Source organism: Crotalus tigris, unplaced genomic scaffold (genome assembly GCF_016545835.1).
Source record: "Crotalus tigris isolate CLP2741 ecotype Arizona unplaced genomic scaffold, ASM1654583v1 scf7180000017546.9332058, whole genome shotgun sequence".
Classification (NCBI taxonomy): domain Eukaryota; kingdom Metazoa; phylum Chordata; class Lepidosauria; order Squamata; family Viperidae; genus Crotalus; species Crotalus tigris.
Genome location: NW_024096465.1, coordinates 1,694,031 through 1,712,211, shown reverse-complemented (window position 1 = coordinate 1,712,211; position 18,181 = coordinate 1,694,031). Strand labels below are relative to the sequence as shown.

The following is an 18,181-nucleotide window of genomic DNA, read 5'->3' as shown; positions in this document are numbered from 1 at the left end:
GACAGCATGGTTTGGCGACCCCCGTGAAATGGTCATTTGACCCCAAATGGGGTCCCGACCCACAGGTTGAGAACCACTGCCTTAAAGTATAGATCCTGTTGAAGTGAGGCTTAGTAATAAGTAATACTGATCTGGGTGTGGACTTCAAAACCCTTGTTGACTGCAGTTCCAAGACTTTAAATATGGTTACAATCTGTGTTAACATAAGCCTTAACATCCTGATTCAGCGGGGGTTATGTTTGTGCATATAGATAATGGAATAGAACTCATGCTAGAGAGAAGAAGATTGGGGATGTATTATCTCACAGTCTTCTGCTTCCCAGCCCTCAGTATTTCAGTCAACTTCTCCACACTCTGGTAAAACTTTGAAGCTGTGTATATTTTTAATTAGTAAAAAAAAACACCTTTAGCTACTTTAGTCTATTTGGGAAAATGTTGTTTAAGAAACACATTAGTAGGAGATAACAAGTTTTGACTTTTAGAATTGCTTGTTTTTATAAAGCTCTGCATTTTTATATTAAGGCTGTATTCTTATAAACGACTGTAAAATTAGCAAAGAGATGAAAAATTGGAATTTCTTAACTTACAGAAAGTCTGAAATGAAACTTCTACTGAACAAAAGAAAGATAAATAGCTTTTTGCATCAGTGTTATGTATGTTGAATGGTTTACTGAGCAGAAGGTTCATTTTTAATAATGTTACTCAGAATGTATATAAAACTCTGATAGATGCCTTCCTGTTTGCATTTAAAGTGAAATGCAAAATACAGTTTGTGCAGAAAATTGTGTAGTATGTTCAATAGAAAATTAGAATGAACTGTGAATTATAGCAGAACACAGGTTTTTTAATATGTCTAGTTTGCCAGCACGCTTTCTTGTTTATTATATTGTATAGCAGAGGCCCCCACTCCTTTGGGCACCAGGGCCCAGTTCTGTGGAGAAAGTTTTTTTCCATGGACCAGAGGGTGTGTGGTTTCATGTGCTGCTTGCATCCAGCAGATGGGGCTTCACTTGTTTGCAAGGCCCAGTTGCTGGTATGCTGTAGCCCGGTGCCAGTCCACGGACCAGGGGTAGGGGATCCCTGATGTACAGTACTTGCATTAATTTTTGTATAACTTATATTTAAGAAATTAAAACACATTTTCATATTATAGTCAGTCTTATTTAGATTATAGGGTTTATTCTGAGAGATAGTCAATCTCTATGGCTCTTGAAAAATGTTGAAATTGTATAAAGTTGTATAAAAATTACAAGAGTAAAATTAGATTTTGTTTTGTGGGGATGCATACACATACAAACACACATCTAAATGTATCAAGAAAAACAATGTTACATTGCAAGATAAAGGCTAGACTTTTTATAGGAATGCCATGCTGAAATGCTTATAAAGTGCATTTTTATTATCATAGTTCATGAAAAACTATGTGGTTCTTTTTCTTTTGAAAGTTGCTCCTACAGTAGGCTTATCCAAAATACAAAAACAAATTTTCTTGTTGACTAGTAGCATATTTGTACTACATATGGGTTCCTTAGGAAAGGAAAAAAAAAAGGGGGGGGGAGAGGAAAGAGAGAATGAGAATATAATCTCCAAATATATCTATCAGTTCCTATAATGGTAGATGAAACCTTGAAGAAAGCTACAACCAAGGTAGCAGGCAGTTAAAAGAAATCTGATTCCAGGGTAAAAAGGTAATTTGAGAAAGCATCTTAGACTTGACTTATCCCTTGTTCCCATGAAGATAAAGAGCAGAGGATTAACAGTAAATTCTCTGCAGGTTCCCATTATATAGAAGAATTAGACAAGGATGTCTACTTTCACCCTTGCTGTCTAATATTTGTGTGAAACCCTAGGCTTGTGCTATTATGCAATGTAGAGAGATTTACAGAATTTTTACATAATTCAACTGAATATAAACTGGTTTTATTTGCAGATGACATTCTTCTCTTTAGAAATAAAAAAGTGTGATGATGCAAATGATAAGTGCCTTTAGTAAAATAGGATATTTTACTAACTGGTCCAAAAAGTCTATGGAGATTCTCAGTTATCCAAGTAATGGTTGTCCCTAAGGTGCTGAAGTGAAGAAGCTTCTTGGATGAGAAGAGAAATGTCTTCAAGGAAAAACAAAGAAAGTCCAGTTGCCTTTTGAAAAACACCTTTCAGACAACTGATCCAAACAGAGTTGATGCCAGTAGGAAAAAAAAATTGGTTCTTCATCCATTTATCAATATTCAGTATTTGTACCCAATCCATTAAATATTTATATATATATATATTTTTTTTTCAATTTGGACAAATTTGGAATATACATCTATAGCACCTTTGTTGGGTGTATCATATTAGGATATAAATACAGTCAACTCTAGTATCTCTGGAAAAATTTATATTAATTAGAAAGCAATGGAATATATAATAAAAATGATCCTTTTTCTCATGCTAAATTGACTTTTTGGGAAAATCCAACATTAAATATTGTGAAAAAGATAGTTACATGAAAAATTGGTTGAAAACAGGGATATTGGACCAGTTGATAGCTAATGACGATGAATTTTTAACATTGGTTGGAAATTGTTTAGACCAACCACGTTTTTATCTTCAAGACACCTGAGATATTAGAACAGCTGATTAAATCCTTTAAAACTAAAAAATCTACTATTAATTTCTATAGACATTTGTTATCAAATATAGAGCTAGTTTGGTTTAATGGTTAAGGCATCAGACTAGAAACTAGAAGATTGTGAGTTATAGTCCCTCCTTAGGCATGAAAGCTGATTGGGTGATCTTGGGTCAATCACTCTCTGTCAACCTAACTCACCTTACATGATTGTTATTGTGAGGAAAATAGGAAGAAGGAGTGTTGTGTGTGTTTGCTGCCTTTGGTTATTTATAAAAATAATAAAGGTGGATGTAAATAAATACATTTAAAAATTAACACAGATCAATAAATCAATTTGATACGCAGACACTTAGAAATGATTGGAATAAAGAATTAGACAATGCTTAGACAATGGTAGAATGTCTTAACGTTTTAACGTCTTAATGTTTTAACGTTAACGTCTTAACGTTTACCTCAAAAAATAATGTTTGGAATTTTTTTGCCTTCATTACTTCTGTATTATATGAAAAGGATTCTTCAGGATAGAATTTACTTGAGATACAATAAGGATAATTCTTCTTTAAAACATGATTTTAGAATGTTTACTATGTTTTGGGAAAAAGTAGTGAACTACATAAATGTCGCTGTGCAATGAAACTAAAATTTTCAAAGGATAATATTCTGTTAAGTTACATACCTAATATGTGAAACTTAACAACTGGACATCATAAATGGATTTGTGTCCATACTATAGCTAAAAGGCAGATATTGCAACATTGGAAAGATAAATGTACAATATGGCCCCATTTATTCAATTGCTAAATTTATTCATGGGTTGAAGGCATGATTATATTTGCTGCTTATGAGCAGATTGCCTTTAGGTGTAGATTTTGTATGGAAAATTATAATAAAATAGGGGACACCTTTATACAAAATACAGTATGTTAAAAAATAGATTGTTATGTTAACATAATATACTAATGTTTGCACTAGATAATTATATATAGAATTGAACTGTATATTGTTGTAACAACATATAGATTGATAGATGATAGGTAAGTTTAATTTTATATTTTCTGTTACATGTTTTCACTTACATTTTAACAACAGTTACGGGTTGTTGTTGTTTTGATATGTCTCTTTGTGTTTTGTTCCTTTTGATTTTTTTTCTTTTTATCTTATTTATATATATATGAAAAGAAAGATAAAGGGGAGGAGGGGAAAAGCACATTTTTACTTGCACAATTCTGTTACTGTAACCCTATAATAAAGGTAGTATTGTCTTGTATGTCCTTGGATTCCACGTTTTGTCTGCCTTGGGTTCTGACAATAATTTTGTTGGTTCTTCTCCCAGGCACTGGGGGGGGGGGGAAATGGGAATTCTAGGTTGGGAATTGAGTTCAGTACATGTATATTTCGGGTAGGAGTGTTATGGTGCCTTGATTTTTTATCTTATTATATTTTGTTATTTTTCTCTGTTGCTTTTGTGAACCTGCCAGGGTTATTAATATAAAATGGGCAGTCATATGAATCTTTTAAATAGATAATGTACAATAAACAAATTAGATTGAGCCTTGTTTTAGAAAGATTTCTTAAAACAATTATATTGATGTACATGTATCTGAAAGCTGTCCTATGCTGATTATTTCAGCCTCTATATTTAAGAGTTTAGCAAAAATATTCTATGATATTGATTGTGTTTTATTTTGTAGATTTTTACTGAAAGTCTTCTATGTTCAAGCTTGCTGGAGAATATCCATTTAGCTGGGCAAATGATGCATTGCAGTGTTTGGTCAATAGATCCTCCCGTATCTAAAGGAAAAATGCAATGCAGAATCAGCTATGAGAAAAGCATTGAATTAGTTTTGGCTGCTAGCCGAGAGTATTTCAATTCTTCAACCAATCTGACTGATACTTGCATGGATTTGGCCAGGTGATCATATATTTATTCTAATTGTTCCATCTCTACATTTAAAGTTATGGTATTTCTTCGTAAAAATATATCTTTTACACTCTTATTTATACTCTGCACCATGTTTTCTTTGCATTTCTAAGACTAAATGTATTTATAGTAATGTTATTAATAGGTTCTGGGAACAAAATTAAATCATTGTGATGACATAAAAATGCCATTATTTTTAACCAAATTAAAAAGAATGATAACTCGTTAGAAGATAGGAGAGATTATTTAGAAAACATTGTTATCCTTATTTAATGCTTTTTTCCAGCTGTGCTTGTTCTAAAGATTGAGGTTGATCTTCATTGTTTCTAACACTCCTCCCATTTAGGAATGGAAGCTTGTTCCAAAGACTCAGTGGCATTACGAAGGTCTCTGGACACATTTCCTAGTATTTGAGCTAAAGAGACTAGAATGTATTGACTGAGCTGAAAGGTGAAAGGTTTATATGATTTGAAGAGATCCCAGAATACTGGAAAAATCCAAAAACCTGTTAACATAATTTTACTTGGAGAAAAATTTAGTCTTAAATTTCTCCCTTTTTTTAAAAAAAAGGTCCTGCTTACAGCTCATTACAGACTGTCCACCTGTTATTCAAGAGGAACTAGATCTTATTCGTTCTCTTAGCTACTTTGAAGAATTTGGTGTGAAAATTTTACCGTTACAAGGTACAGTTTAGCTCTATCATCTCTATCTCGTATGTGTTCTTTATAGCAATTTTTAAGTACTAGCCTTAAGGTTTCATATTTGTGCAAGTAGTAGGTACAATCATTGCATTTCTGTACTCTTGTATAAATAATCTAATTGGCTCAGTTATTTGCAAAAAGAATATATTTTTGAAATCTCATTAAATTTAACGAAAGACTGAGGTAAATGCCTCACTTACATCATTGTAATTTACCTTGGTTTGATTTTACCAACATTTCCTTTTTAGGTTATATTGCTCAATGTCCTCCTAGCCTTTACATTAAAACATTTAGGTTATATTATTAAAACCTAATAAAGCAAAACGAAGCTAAAGAATATCCACTGTTCTCCATGGCTTATCTTCAATCTGACCATTTAATCCTAATGTTATAGTTGCATCTTCCTTTCCCAGCCGCTTTGGAATCTAAAAACCCACATTTTTAAAATCCAAAGTATTTCTCATATTAATTAGCATAGTCTTCAAGACACTTACTCACTACCGTAATATGACTAAATCTAGTTTATACAAAACCAATTACTACTATATCTCCCCTAAAATATATATACATTCTCCAGCAGGATGGCTGTAGAGTCCAATGGATGGGTTCTATGACGGCCTTCCTGCCTGGCAGACTGGGTAAAAACTTCGGCCACACCCCTTCCTTTGGGCGTGACCCCAGTTTTGACTCAGTCTCGAAGCCTGGTAGAAGTGCGAGAAGCAGCTCTCAGAACACAAAAAGGAATTTACTCCAAAAAAGAGAAAGGAATCCCTTCCTCCTTCCAATTTGAAAGAAAGGTTGTCTAGCAACAGATAGGAGTTTGAAGAGTGCAGCCAGGATCGCCGGAGTGGTGAGAGGGGCGTCAGGGCGGCTAGCCGGGGAGGCTTGGAACGGGGCCGGATCGCTCGCCGATACCCGGCCCGCCGAGCAGCTGTTTGGCGCGGGGACCGCGCAGCGCCGGAAGAGCTCAGCCGGGTTGCTCGCCGCCCTCCGGCCCGACAAACAGCTCAGGGGCCGATTCGGCTCGGCCGAAGGGACGAGGCACCGCTCAGCGCGAAACAGCTGAGCTGCGCGGGAAGTGGCAAACCGCGGCGCCGCTCGGCACCAATCAGCTGAGCGGCGCGAGAAGAGCCCAGCGCCGTTTTCTTTCTCCTCAGAGGAGAGGCGCAGCCCCCTTAAGACCAAAAGAGTTACCTTATTGTTGATTTGAAAATTCCGCCATTGCTGAACCTCGTGGCTCCCCGGGTTGCTACTGGGAGGCGTGGCTTCCTCCTATTCGCCATTTTGAACGAGCGGATCAACCCGCCGTTTCTCCCCTGGTGGGCGGGGCTACCACCCGGACTCCATTTCCCGGCAGACAAAGAAGGGATTCTTATGTAAGGGTCTGAGGTTCCCTCAAACGTTGAGGCAAGAGGAAGGAGGAGGGAAACTGCCAACTGCTCGATCGTGGTCTGCTGCCACAGCCACGGACTGGGGGAGAGAGAGAGATTAAACTGCACCTTGACTAAACTAGGTGAGGAGGTGAGGAGGAATATTTTTTCTGACTGTTCCTATAGTGACCTTTAGTCACTGCCTTGCAGGATCTTCTGTCAAAAGAATCCTGTCTGTCCGGCCATTGTTTGTATAGGCAGAAGAGGGCAACAGCTCCAAGCATCTGCATCGGATCTGCGTATCGTATTCCCCCACTCCAGGCATTGCCTACTCGGGGTGTCTGGCACAATGGCAGACAATGTCTCGTATTCAGTCACACAGGTCCCTCAATTGTCCCCCCCACAGCAACAACAAAAACGCAGATCCTCTGAATCAGAGGTGGGGGGGAAGAAGAAGGCCAAAACAAAGCACCTTACTCAGAAGGGACAGTCCAAAACGGCTGAGCGAGAGGCTTTGAGGAGACATTTGGCTTTAGAAAGACAAATTAGCAGAGCACAGAGAACCAACCCCAATGGGACAAATATGGTTTCCCCTGTCCCTGGGGTGGCACCCAGTTCAGAACCTACTGCCGAGGAAGTGCTCAAGACTTGGTCTCCTCCTGGGGAAACTGAACAGTTAGATTCCTCCACTCACTCCTCACCAGCTTCTTCACCCGACCACACTCCAGCGTGTCACCCCAGCGACAAAGCGCAGGAGAACATGTGGTCAGCACAATTCCAGGCATTCATGCAGGATGCCTTTTCCCAGTTCATGGCTTCTAAGGGACAAGTGGCCTTTCACACACCCCATAAGGGACGAGCTAGGCCGCCCCCTACCAACATTTCTGAGACTTCCTCTCAAATAGGAGAGGGTGACTCATTAGACCTTGACATGTCAGACATGCCCCTCTCGGAGGATGAGGAGACCGCACCTGAGCAGGCGACGAGCTCTGGCCTCTTTAACCCAGCGCTCCTTAAATCACTCCTGATAAAGGCAGTCTCTACGGTCAGCCTAACATCAGTACAGGAAGAGAAGCCCTCTACAAGCAAGGAGGCCAATCCTCTATTTGCCAAAAAGGTTCCACAGGATAAGTACAGTCCATGTCCGGAGGTCTTCATGACCACGGTGGAGGAACAATGGTCCTCACTTGCAAGCCCACCGGCACCTAACAGCACGGAAAGAAAGCTTTTCAACCTATCTCCCTCCTTCTCGAACATGTTAGAGGTTCCCACTGTAGATAACCCATTGATCTCATTATTTTCTACCTCCGCGATTCCAGGAGACATGGCGGAGGTCTTGAAACCCGAGGAGAAGAAATTTGAACACTCCCTCCGTCGTTCCCACACGGCTGCAGCCTGGGCGGCCAGAGCAGCCATTTCATCATCATTCTTCGCGAGGGCCTGTATCATGTGGCTGAGGGAACTGCAAGGCACGGTGCCTCCAGACCAGGTCAGAGTACACCAAACATTGGCCAAGCTCCTCGCGGCCTCCCAATTCGTGTCTGACGCTTCGCTGTACGCAACAAAGTATGCGGCAAGATCCATTGCGGCCACAGTGGCCTCGCGTAGGCTACTGTGGCTCAAAAATTGGAAGACAGACCTGAGGTCCAAATGGCGTCTCTCGACGTCCAAATACAGCGGAGAAGCTTTATTTGGTTCCATACTGGACCCACATATCAGCGAAGGCAGAGACAAGAAGAAAATTCTAGTACATCCATCAAAGAAGTTAGACAGGAGAGGCAGTCTAGATTTCCAGAGACAGGGCTCCCGTTCAGGAAGCCCCTGGGAATGGAGACAGCCCTTTCTATCAGGGCAATCCTGGGACTGGCCCAGAGGCTCACGATCCTTCTACCCGAGACAGGATCGACCCCAGGATCGCCAAAGCCCGGGAGCCAGAGGCCAGTTCCAGTCCAGACGTCCATATAGGGGAGCGGGGGGCAGATCCTTTAAGCGTACTAAGTGACGCCAAACAGGACACTCCCATCGGGGGTCGGTTAGGAAATTTCATCGAGGTCTGGGAGCAGACCACTACCGACGCCTGGGTCCTGGAAACGATCAGGCATGGCCTGACCTTAGACTTTTGCTCTCCCCCACCAAACCGGTTCATCAGATGCCCCATCTCCAGAAAGGTACACAAGACAAGGCTGATAACTTCGGCCATAGCCCACCTCCTGTCAATTCGGGCCATAGAGAGGGTACCAATGGAAGAGGAAGGAAGAGGATTTTATTCCATCCTCTTCGTTATCCCGAAAACATCAGGAGGGTGGAGAGCAATATTGGACCTAAAGGGCCTGAATTATTACATAAAGTACAGAAGGTTCAAGATGCACTCCTTGAAATCCATCCTAGCCAGCATCAGGGAAGACGATCTACTATCCTCAATAGACCTCACAGAGGCGTACCTACACATTCCCATCCATCCCAGCTACCGGAAATTCCTCAGATTTACCTACGCGGGCCGGCATTACCAATACAGGGCCCTACCCTTCGGGCTATCCTCAGCACCAAGGGTGTTTACCAAAATCCTAGCGGTAATAGCGGCCCATCTCAGGCTGATGCCGGTTCACGTACAGTTCTATCTGGACGACATCTTGATTCAGTCCAGATCTCAGGAACAAGCAAGGGCAGATCTCAAGACCACAATCCAAACCCTACAGGGGCATGGGTTCTCGGTCAATTTAAACAAGAGCCACCTCACCCCCTCAAGGAGACTGCAACACCTAGGCGCAGTGATAGACACGTCACAGTGCAGGGTATACCTTTCCCAGGAGCGACTGATCAGCATATCCAAGCTAATTCACCAAATTCAAAAGATCAGGAGAGTGCCCTTGATACAGCTCTCGAAACTCCTGGGAAAGATGATATCTTGCATGGGCATCATCCCATGGGCAAGGCTCCACTCGAGGGAGTTACAGTGGTTCCTTCTACCCTACCAGAGGAGGAACCTCAGCACCTCCAACAGGAGAGTGGCGGTACCAGTACAGGTGAGGAGATCACTAAAATGGTGGCTATCCCCCACGACACTCAAGGGGAGCATATTCAGGGAACCGAACAGGGTCACACTCACGACAGACGCGAGCTTGTTCGGATGGGGAGCCCACCTGGGAACCCAGATAGCACAGGGCCAGTGGGGACAGGAGGACCTGTCACACAGCATCAACTGGTTAGAACTCCGGGCCATCCACCTGGCTCTTCGTCATTTCTCACACCTAGTAACGAGGAGGCACGTCCTCATACTAACAGACAATGTAGCAGCCAAGGCACATGTAAACAAGGAGGGAGGAACGCGATCAGTGGAACTGATGAAGGAGGCATTGGCTCTGGCTCGCTGGGCAGAAACCAATGTGAGTTCCATCAGAGCGGAACACATCTCAGGGGAGACAAACACCCAGGCAGATTCCCTGAGCAGAGCCAAGGTGGACCAGTCGGAATGGCGTCTGGATCCAGCTCTGTTCGAGGAGATCTCCCGGAGATTCGGACAACCGCATCTAGATCTATTTGCCAACCACATGAACACACAACTTCCCAGGTTCTTCTCCAGATTCCCGTCTCCGGGATCGGAGGGAACGGATGCTCTCAGGCGTCGGTGGCCGGAGCAACTGCTGTACGCCTTCCCACCGCTGCCTTTAATACCGGCGACCATACGCAAGTTGATCCTGGAAGGCGCAGAGATAGTCTGCATTGCCCCTCATTGGCCACGGCGCCCGTGGTTTGCCGACCTCGTGGACCTTTCGATATCACCCCCGTGGAGGATTCCCCCGGACAGGGTAAGGCTCAGCCAGGGCAAGCTGGCACACCCAGACCCCCAGTGGCTACAACTAGCCGCCTGGCATTTGAGCGGCAAAGCTTAGCCAAACAATCTTATTCGGCAGGGGTGATATCGATCATACAGGCATCACGAAGAGCGTCCACTAACAGGATTTACGACGCTACATGGAAGGGGTTTTGTAGGTGGTGCGTTCCTCTTCGCCTAGATCCGACCGCAGTATCCATCCCTAACATCCTAGATTACCTCTTGGAGGGTCTTAATAAGGGCCTATCAGTCAACACTATCCGCAGACAGATATCGGCTCTTTCAACTGTACTCTCCTGCGACAACTTAACCTCCCTAGCGCAACATCCAGCGATCAATGCATTTTTAAAAGGGGCAACTAACACAAAACCCCCCGTCATACACAGGTACCCGTCTTGGAACCTGCCTAAGGTCCTTCTAGCCTTGACATCAGCACCCTTCGAGCCCCTCGAATCTTGTTCCCTCCATCACCTATCACTGAAGGTAGCTTTCCTTGTGGCAATTACTTCAGCAAGGAGAATTTCAGAACTAGCAGCACTGTCAGTAAGGAAGGATCTATGTACCTTCTTCAAGGACAAGGTCGTTCTTAGACCAGATCCGGCCTTCATCCCGAAGGTAAATAGCATCTTTAACAGATCTCAGGAACTGACTCTTCCTGATTTCTGTCCAAAACCCAAACATAGGCTAGAACATAGATGGCACAAACTGGATGTGCGGAGAGCGCTGTGTTTCTACGTGAAACGCACTTCGGCCTTCCGAAAGACCGAAGCATTATTTGTGTCTTTTCAACCATCATCTATGGGAAAGAAGGTCTCTTCTTCTACCATAGGCAGGTGGATCAGAGCCTGCATAGCACAAGCCTACACCTCGCAGGATCTGCCAGCACCCACTCATGTGACTGCCCACTCAACTCGGAGCGCAGCCACATCTGCGGCGTGGCTAACGCAAGCACCGGTAGAAGAAATTTGCAAGGCCGCAACCTGGTCTTCACCTTCGGTTTTCATCCGGCGTTACCGTTTAGATTCCCTTGCAGCAGCAGACGCGGCCTTTGGCAGAAGAGTCCTTCAGCAAGTCGTATCTGCTCAGAGTTCGGTAGCCTAGACATTCCCTCCCAGGGGGACATGAGGGCTTTGGTATGTCCCATCCATTGGACTCTACAGCCATCCTGCTGGAGAAGGGGCGTTGTCTTACCTGAACGCCTTTTCTCAGCAGGATGATGTAGAGTCCAAGCCCACCCAGAGGATAGGTCTAGGCAGGGAGATAATAACGATATAATAAAGAGCTGCAATGTTAATTCCAACAAAGTTTCTCGCCTAAGTCAAAACTGGGGTCACGCCCAAAGGAAGGGGTGTGGCCGAAGTTTTTACCCAGTCTGCCAGGCAGGAAGGCCGTCATAGAACCCATCCATTGGACTCTACATCATCCTGCTGAGAAAAGGCGTTCAGGTAAGACAACGCCCCTTACCTGTAAATTCTTATGTCTACTGCAGCTATATCATGACTTTGGTTCTTTAAACCTGTCAATCATTTCTTTTGGAGGATCTCAACAACTTCATGTAACCATTGGTATCATCGCCATCATCTCAGCTGGTTCATTCTTGCTTCATTTACTTGTTTTATGATTCTTTCATTCTTTCTGTATGACCAAAGCAGCTCTGTACCCCTTTCATACTCTTTATTTACTTTTGTATTTAATCCACATTTATCATTAATTTATTTTTTATCCCTATTGCTTCTTATTTATGTTTTTAAATAATCAATACCTGCTGCATTCAACTTAACTTCCACTTTTCTGCTTTTTACCTGCCTTGATATTATCAGATATTCTCATATATCATCAGTCAAGTCAGTCATATTAATGGTACATTTTTTGTTATTGTTGTTTTGTTTTTCCACTTTCTATTTTTTGGGAAAAAAAACTTTCAGGAGTTTTTAATGCTTCTGTTATTTGAAAATGACTAATGTTACTATTGCTTAAAAAAATCTGTTTAATTTAATGAGTACAGAAGGCCATTAATTACAGTGTCAGCTGTAGTGTATACAAAAACATTTTTAAAACTAGATTGCATATCATTATGTATTTCTTTTTACACTTTAAAAACAGACCACCATACAAAAGGTAAAAAGAAAGATACCGCCTGTAGGCTCATAAACTAAACACGGAATATGAAAATCCAAAATTATTTATCATGGAAAAAATAATATTAACTCTGAATTAACAGAGTGGAAACTAAGATGATCCTCCTGGGTTGGGCTGTACTATCTCATATTTCATGTTTTCATATTTTCAGTGTTTTGAAAAGAAATAAAGATTCCACTATAACATGATGATGATTTTTATCCTCCAAAGATAGAAGATGCCCATTTATAAGATATTTCCTAGAATAACATTTTTTTCCACATGAATGAAGGTGTTCCATCGTCCTTTAAATTTGAGTTCCTCGCAGCATTTGAAAGGAGTTTTTGCAATGCACATCAGTGTGAAAGAGGCCGTTTTTGAAGTAGCCAAATAGCTTTTTCCTCAGCTGCTTCTTACATTTCTCCACACGCATATATGTATATAACTGATCCACTTCTGGTTCATAGTCCCAGCTAAAGTGTTGTCTGTGCCTTCAAAACAATCACACTGAATCTCCCAGAGGATGTTTAAGCTTTAGCACTTCACAATGAGATGCTTCATTTGCACCAACAAGGTTTATGAAATACCAGTTTGAATGCTTTGCATAGGCCTACTTTAAATATACATTTACATTTATAGCACTCATGAACACTTTACAAGAATCTGCCTCAAATATAATTTTATTGCATTTCTTAATAAACATATTTTCTCTCTAGTGCGCTTGTGTTCTGATCGACTCAGCCTTATCAAGGAATGTCTCTCTCGGCTGCCTACAAACTATAAGCAATCTGCCAAGTTTTTGGGACTTGCAAATTTACTGAAGGTTGCAGGTAAAATCAAATATCATTCCTAACTTGTGTTGGTTGGTTGTCACAGGCTGTTTTATCTATATCCAATGTCAGTGGGCTCCCAAAGCTCCAGAAAGCCAACACAACTCCCCTTGGTCTTTATTTGAATACTCTTGTGTTATCAATACACTATAGGAGAGTTCTTTTAATCAGTTTCAGAAAACCATTTGATATATATTGCTCTTCTTTTTTTCCCCTGTCATTACCAAGATAAAAGGAAAAATAATATATCTGTTTTATTCTCAGGCTGCTCTGTTACCACTCTCATAGTGCTTTGCTATTTGACAGACAGAAAACACAAGTTCCTGACCTGCAGTGTATATACTCCTGTCATTATAAAGAACGAATTCTTAATCTCTACAGTTGTAAATCTTAATGTGCAAAGCCAAGGAGGCTTTTAAAATGGAAAATGATAGAGTGTAGTATATGTTTGGCATGTAGTTGTGAGAGTAAAAGTAGGTGTGTATTAAACTTAAGTTTTGAATTAGCCTTATTGATTAATGAAAAATTCCACTGTCTCAGAATATCATTTCATATTGTTTGCTGATAAATTTATAGAAATCCCAAATAACAATTTCAAGTGGGCACTGTGCAAACATCCTAGCTGTGCAAACATCTTAGCTAAAAGATATTGGGGCTTTTTGCATACACTTTCTTAATATCTCATGCATATATGTATATTAAATTATGGGCTGCCTGATTCCTTTGTTAATTGTTATTTACTTATTTTGATTTGTTAATCAAATTTATATAGCCAGCCATCTCACCAAAAGTGACTATTTTCTCTATTTAAAGAGAAAAATCCATAGTCAACCAATGTTGGTTTTAACGGCATGGCTTTCTATTAAGGCAAACATCTCCTTCTCCAAAACCTGAGGTGGAGAGAACTCTCTCTCTCTGCCCCTGAATTACAATCCCTCAGCTATCTTGCATTATTATCCTGCCATATGTTCCTCTTTTTCCTCTTCCAATTTTGCTAATCATTGGCCCTGGTCACCAAAAGTTTGTTCATCCTTTTTGTTAAGCATGCTACTTATATGATAATTTGTGAAGTTTCAGATCTTTTTTGAAATCTAGTGCAAATGAGATCTTGGGGAGTAGATATGATGGATTTGTGCATAACTGAATAACTATATTGAAAGTAACTTTTGAAGTATGCTGAAGTGGTATGAGTAATGAAGAATACAGAGATTTTGAGAATAGAGATTTCTCTTCTGCCAGAAGTGAACGAATTAATTCACTGCTTTGGTAAACATGAGTGTCGAAGTATGAGCGTACTCCTTTTATTTAACACAGAACTCAAGCCAGTTTTTTATTACAAAAAATAATCATTCAAGTGCCCCCAACCACTTCAGAACGTCTGTATTCTTCATTACTTGATCTCGTCTTATAAGATTTTTTTATCTCCCTGAGAGAGCATGCTAACTCATTATAATGTCTACCTATTTATTTTGAATATCTTCCTAACTCTCACAAAAAATAACTGAGGATGCAAAGCACATTGATGACTCTGGTAATTCCAGTAATCTTTTGCTAATTCTAAAAGTCTGTAATGACTCTTATACTCATACAATGATAGCAATATGTTTCATCTTAAATTGAAACTATAGATCAGTTGGGCACACTAATTTGAGTTTTGGTCTGCAGTCATCCTTAACTTTATAATAGCTTCTTTGAAAAAAATAATATGAATCCATTCTATTAAAATTCACTGAAAGATAATCTAAAACATAAAACGCCTATAGAGATTCTCAGTCATCCAAGTCATAGTTATCCCAAGATGCTTTTTCAGGAGGCAACTGGACTATCTTGTTTTTCTTTGAAGATGTTTTGCTTCTCATCCAAGAAGCTTCTTCAGCTCTGAAGAAGAAGAAGAAGAAGAGCTGAAGAAGCTTCTTGGATGAGAAGTGAAACATCTTCAGAAAAACAAGAAAGTCCAGTTGCCTTGTGAAAAAGCATCTTTGGGATAAATAAAACATTAAGTTGCACTTTGTTCCTCTTTTGGAGATAGAAAGTATAGCTAGAAAACAGTGTTGGGGGACTATACTCAGGGATTATGGTGCAAGATTTTTTTCCCCAGGCAGCCAAGTAACTCAAACTGATATCCATTAAATTCAGCCTTTTTCTTTTATCAACTAGGCCTGGCCCTGTCTGCTGTTTTCAGTTCTCCGGCATGTAGGAGGACGTTTTGTCTATCATTTACCATACATTTCAGAAAGTTTCTGAGTTCATTTGAGACCCAGAACTATTGTGGGAATCCAATTATACTGTAAAGAGTTTCATTTTTAATTGAGAGGGGTCAGCCCTTGGGAAATATATGAGAAAGATAGAAATCAATGAAATATTTGAAAAAAGATTTTAATAACTAAGATTCATGATTAGTTTATATAATCAAAGATTGATTTAAGGGACAAAGGACAATGCAAATTAAGATAAAAATAACAGTCTGCATTTATTTACAAAGAACTAAAAAAAGCAGGATAAATAAAGTATGTTATCATAGAAGCCAACACAGAAGAACACTAGCTATGTGTTGCAGAAACCTGGAAACCAGTACCTGGAGTTGTGCACCAGAAATAAACTATAAGTTGTACAACTTGCATAACACCATAATAATAATTTTTCATAAACATAATCCTACTTCATCTTACTATATTATTTTCAAGAAGTTTCCTGTCTCATCTGTTTATGAAAAATAAGCCCAAGAACTTTCTGCTTTTACTCTCTTTATTAGCTTTCTACAATGTGGTGCCCTGCAGAGATGTTCAGTTGCAATTGTCAGCAACTCATGGCTATTACTGCCAAGGAGTGATATAGAAGCTGGGCTTACCACCACTGGAGAGCATTGTGTTAAGGAAGAGTGGGTTATATTCTCATTATTTTTTACTGGCTGAAGTTAAGAGAGACGGGAATTAGACTTCAAAATAAATGTTCATAGATTAATTCTATAATAGATTTTTAAAGACACTGTTTCATGGCAGCTTCAACGATGCTTGGCATCTAGCCTTCATGGAACAGTCCACAGAAGTGACCTGCCATTCATTTATTGCTTTTTAACCTTGAAAGAATCTGGCATAAATATTGCTCACAGCTGTTACTAGGTGCAGGGATTGCTCTTCGAATCATGAATTATGAAAGTCCTTTTAAAATAATTTTTGTTTCAAAATGACTGTCAGCCTAGGTTGACCAGACAGGAAACATGACCAGAAGAGCTAATTCTACTTTTTTGTAAGGCTACATTAGCAAAATATTGCAAGTATACATTTCCCACTGTCTCCTTCACAGCCTAAGAACTTAGGGAAGGTCCCTTCTGAGCCTTTTGATTTGCCCATTATGCAGCTGCAGGCTAGGCCAAGGCTCAGGAATTCTGGGAGTTGAAGTCCACGAGTCATAAAAGAGCCAAGGTTGCCTACCCCTAGGTTAGGCCCTCTCCTGTCTGACCATTCCCTAGGAAGCATCTCTCCGGCTCCTTCCTCAGGGTCTTTCTTACATACCATTATAATTACAGTGACAATCATGGATTGATTTTTTTTTTATAATTAGTGATTATATATAGTCTTTTTTTCTAGAGGATGAAAAGAGGTTTATATTTTGAGTGGTAAACCAACATGATCTTATTATTGAGGAAGATCTGAAGACTGTATAGATGTTAGTTAGATTTTGCTGGTGGTACAGTACTTGTACCTTACATGTCATCATGAAAGGATGTTTCCTAAGCACGAGATCTATGTGTCAGAGCACAGAAGAGCATGAAAAAAAATCTACCCATGGTAACAATAAAAATAATAAGTTGTGAAGAAGCTTCTGTCCATTTATCAGTTGTGTTTATCAGTTGTAATAGCATGACTTCTGTCCTGTATACATCAACTGCATTAGAAGTTACAAAATGTTTTTTTATTCTGATTTCTATGATGTGTTATAATGATAGTATATCCAGAATGTTCTGCACATCATTGGATGCATTGGCTGTCCCTGTATTCAGACTACAGTGTTTTATGCCTTACAGTGTTCCCCTTCCCCAGCTGGCATATTAGTTACAATATTCTGGGAATATATTTCCATATATTTACTGATTAATACCTTTGTGATAAGTGATACAGTTGCTTCCTCTGTTCTTAGTATATAAAGTAGTTACTTTATCTTGCCTGGCACATAGGCAGTTTTTCAGAGGAAATACATCTTTCATCTTCGTTACTTCTGTTTTTCCAGAGGTAACTAAGATTATATGCTGTGATTTAGCTTCTTAGAGTTATTCTTTAATGCCTAAATTTAAATTTTTATTTACTTACGGAATGTATATCCCAACTTTATGCTAAAAAACTTGTTCAATTGGTAGATGCCAATTTTAGAAATCAGCTTTGAAAACAAATTCCCATTCAGAATAAACAAATCAGCTAAATATGCAATAAAATATAATTAAAAATGCACTATTGGTTTCCACTAAAACCTATATCCATAAAATATTACATTATATGTGATTATTTTTTTACTTCTTTATACATAGCACATGCTCCTTCTAATGCTGTGTTCAATTTTTAATGGTTTTATGCACCTGAATTTGAAAAAGGGCAACGTCTAAATATTTGCTTGGACTATTATTTTAACTGCTTTTGGTTCTTTAAACAGTAGACAACACAGAATTTTCAGTAGTAAATGTCACTGGGCATCTTGGATAAAGCAGTTCTTCATTTAAATGTCTGGCAACAAAGATGAAAAAACTACTGCATTGTTGAGGCGTATAATTCATTATATTCCTTGTATCTAGTAGTTTAACTTC

At 39.9% G+C, this 18,181-nt stretch overlaps 1 protein-coding gene across 3 annotated transcripts in view; it reads left to right on the top strand.

Annotated features, from left to right (window-relative positions):
* NBAS (NBAS subunit of NRZ tethering complex) overlaps positions 1 to 18,181 on the top strand; it is a 149,327-nt gene that overhangs the window by 83,383 nt on the left and 47,763 nt on the right. For all 3 annotated transcript variants that reach the window (XM_039334803.1, XM_039334812.1, XM_039334799.1), the window contains exons 30-32: positions 4,306 to 4,526; positions 5,106 to 5,218; positions 13,273 to 13,386. In XM_039334803.1, the coding sequence (XP_039190737.1) occupies positions 4,306 to 4,526; positions 5,106 to 5,218; positions 13,273 to 13,386 (448 nt within the window). The remainder of the gene's footprint in view (positions 1 to 4,305; positions 4,527 to 5,105; positions 5,219 to 13,272; positions 13,387 to 18,181) is intronic.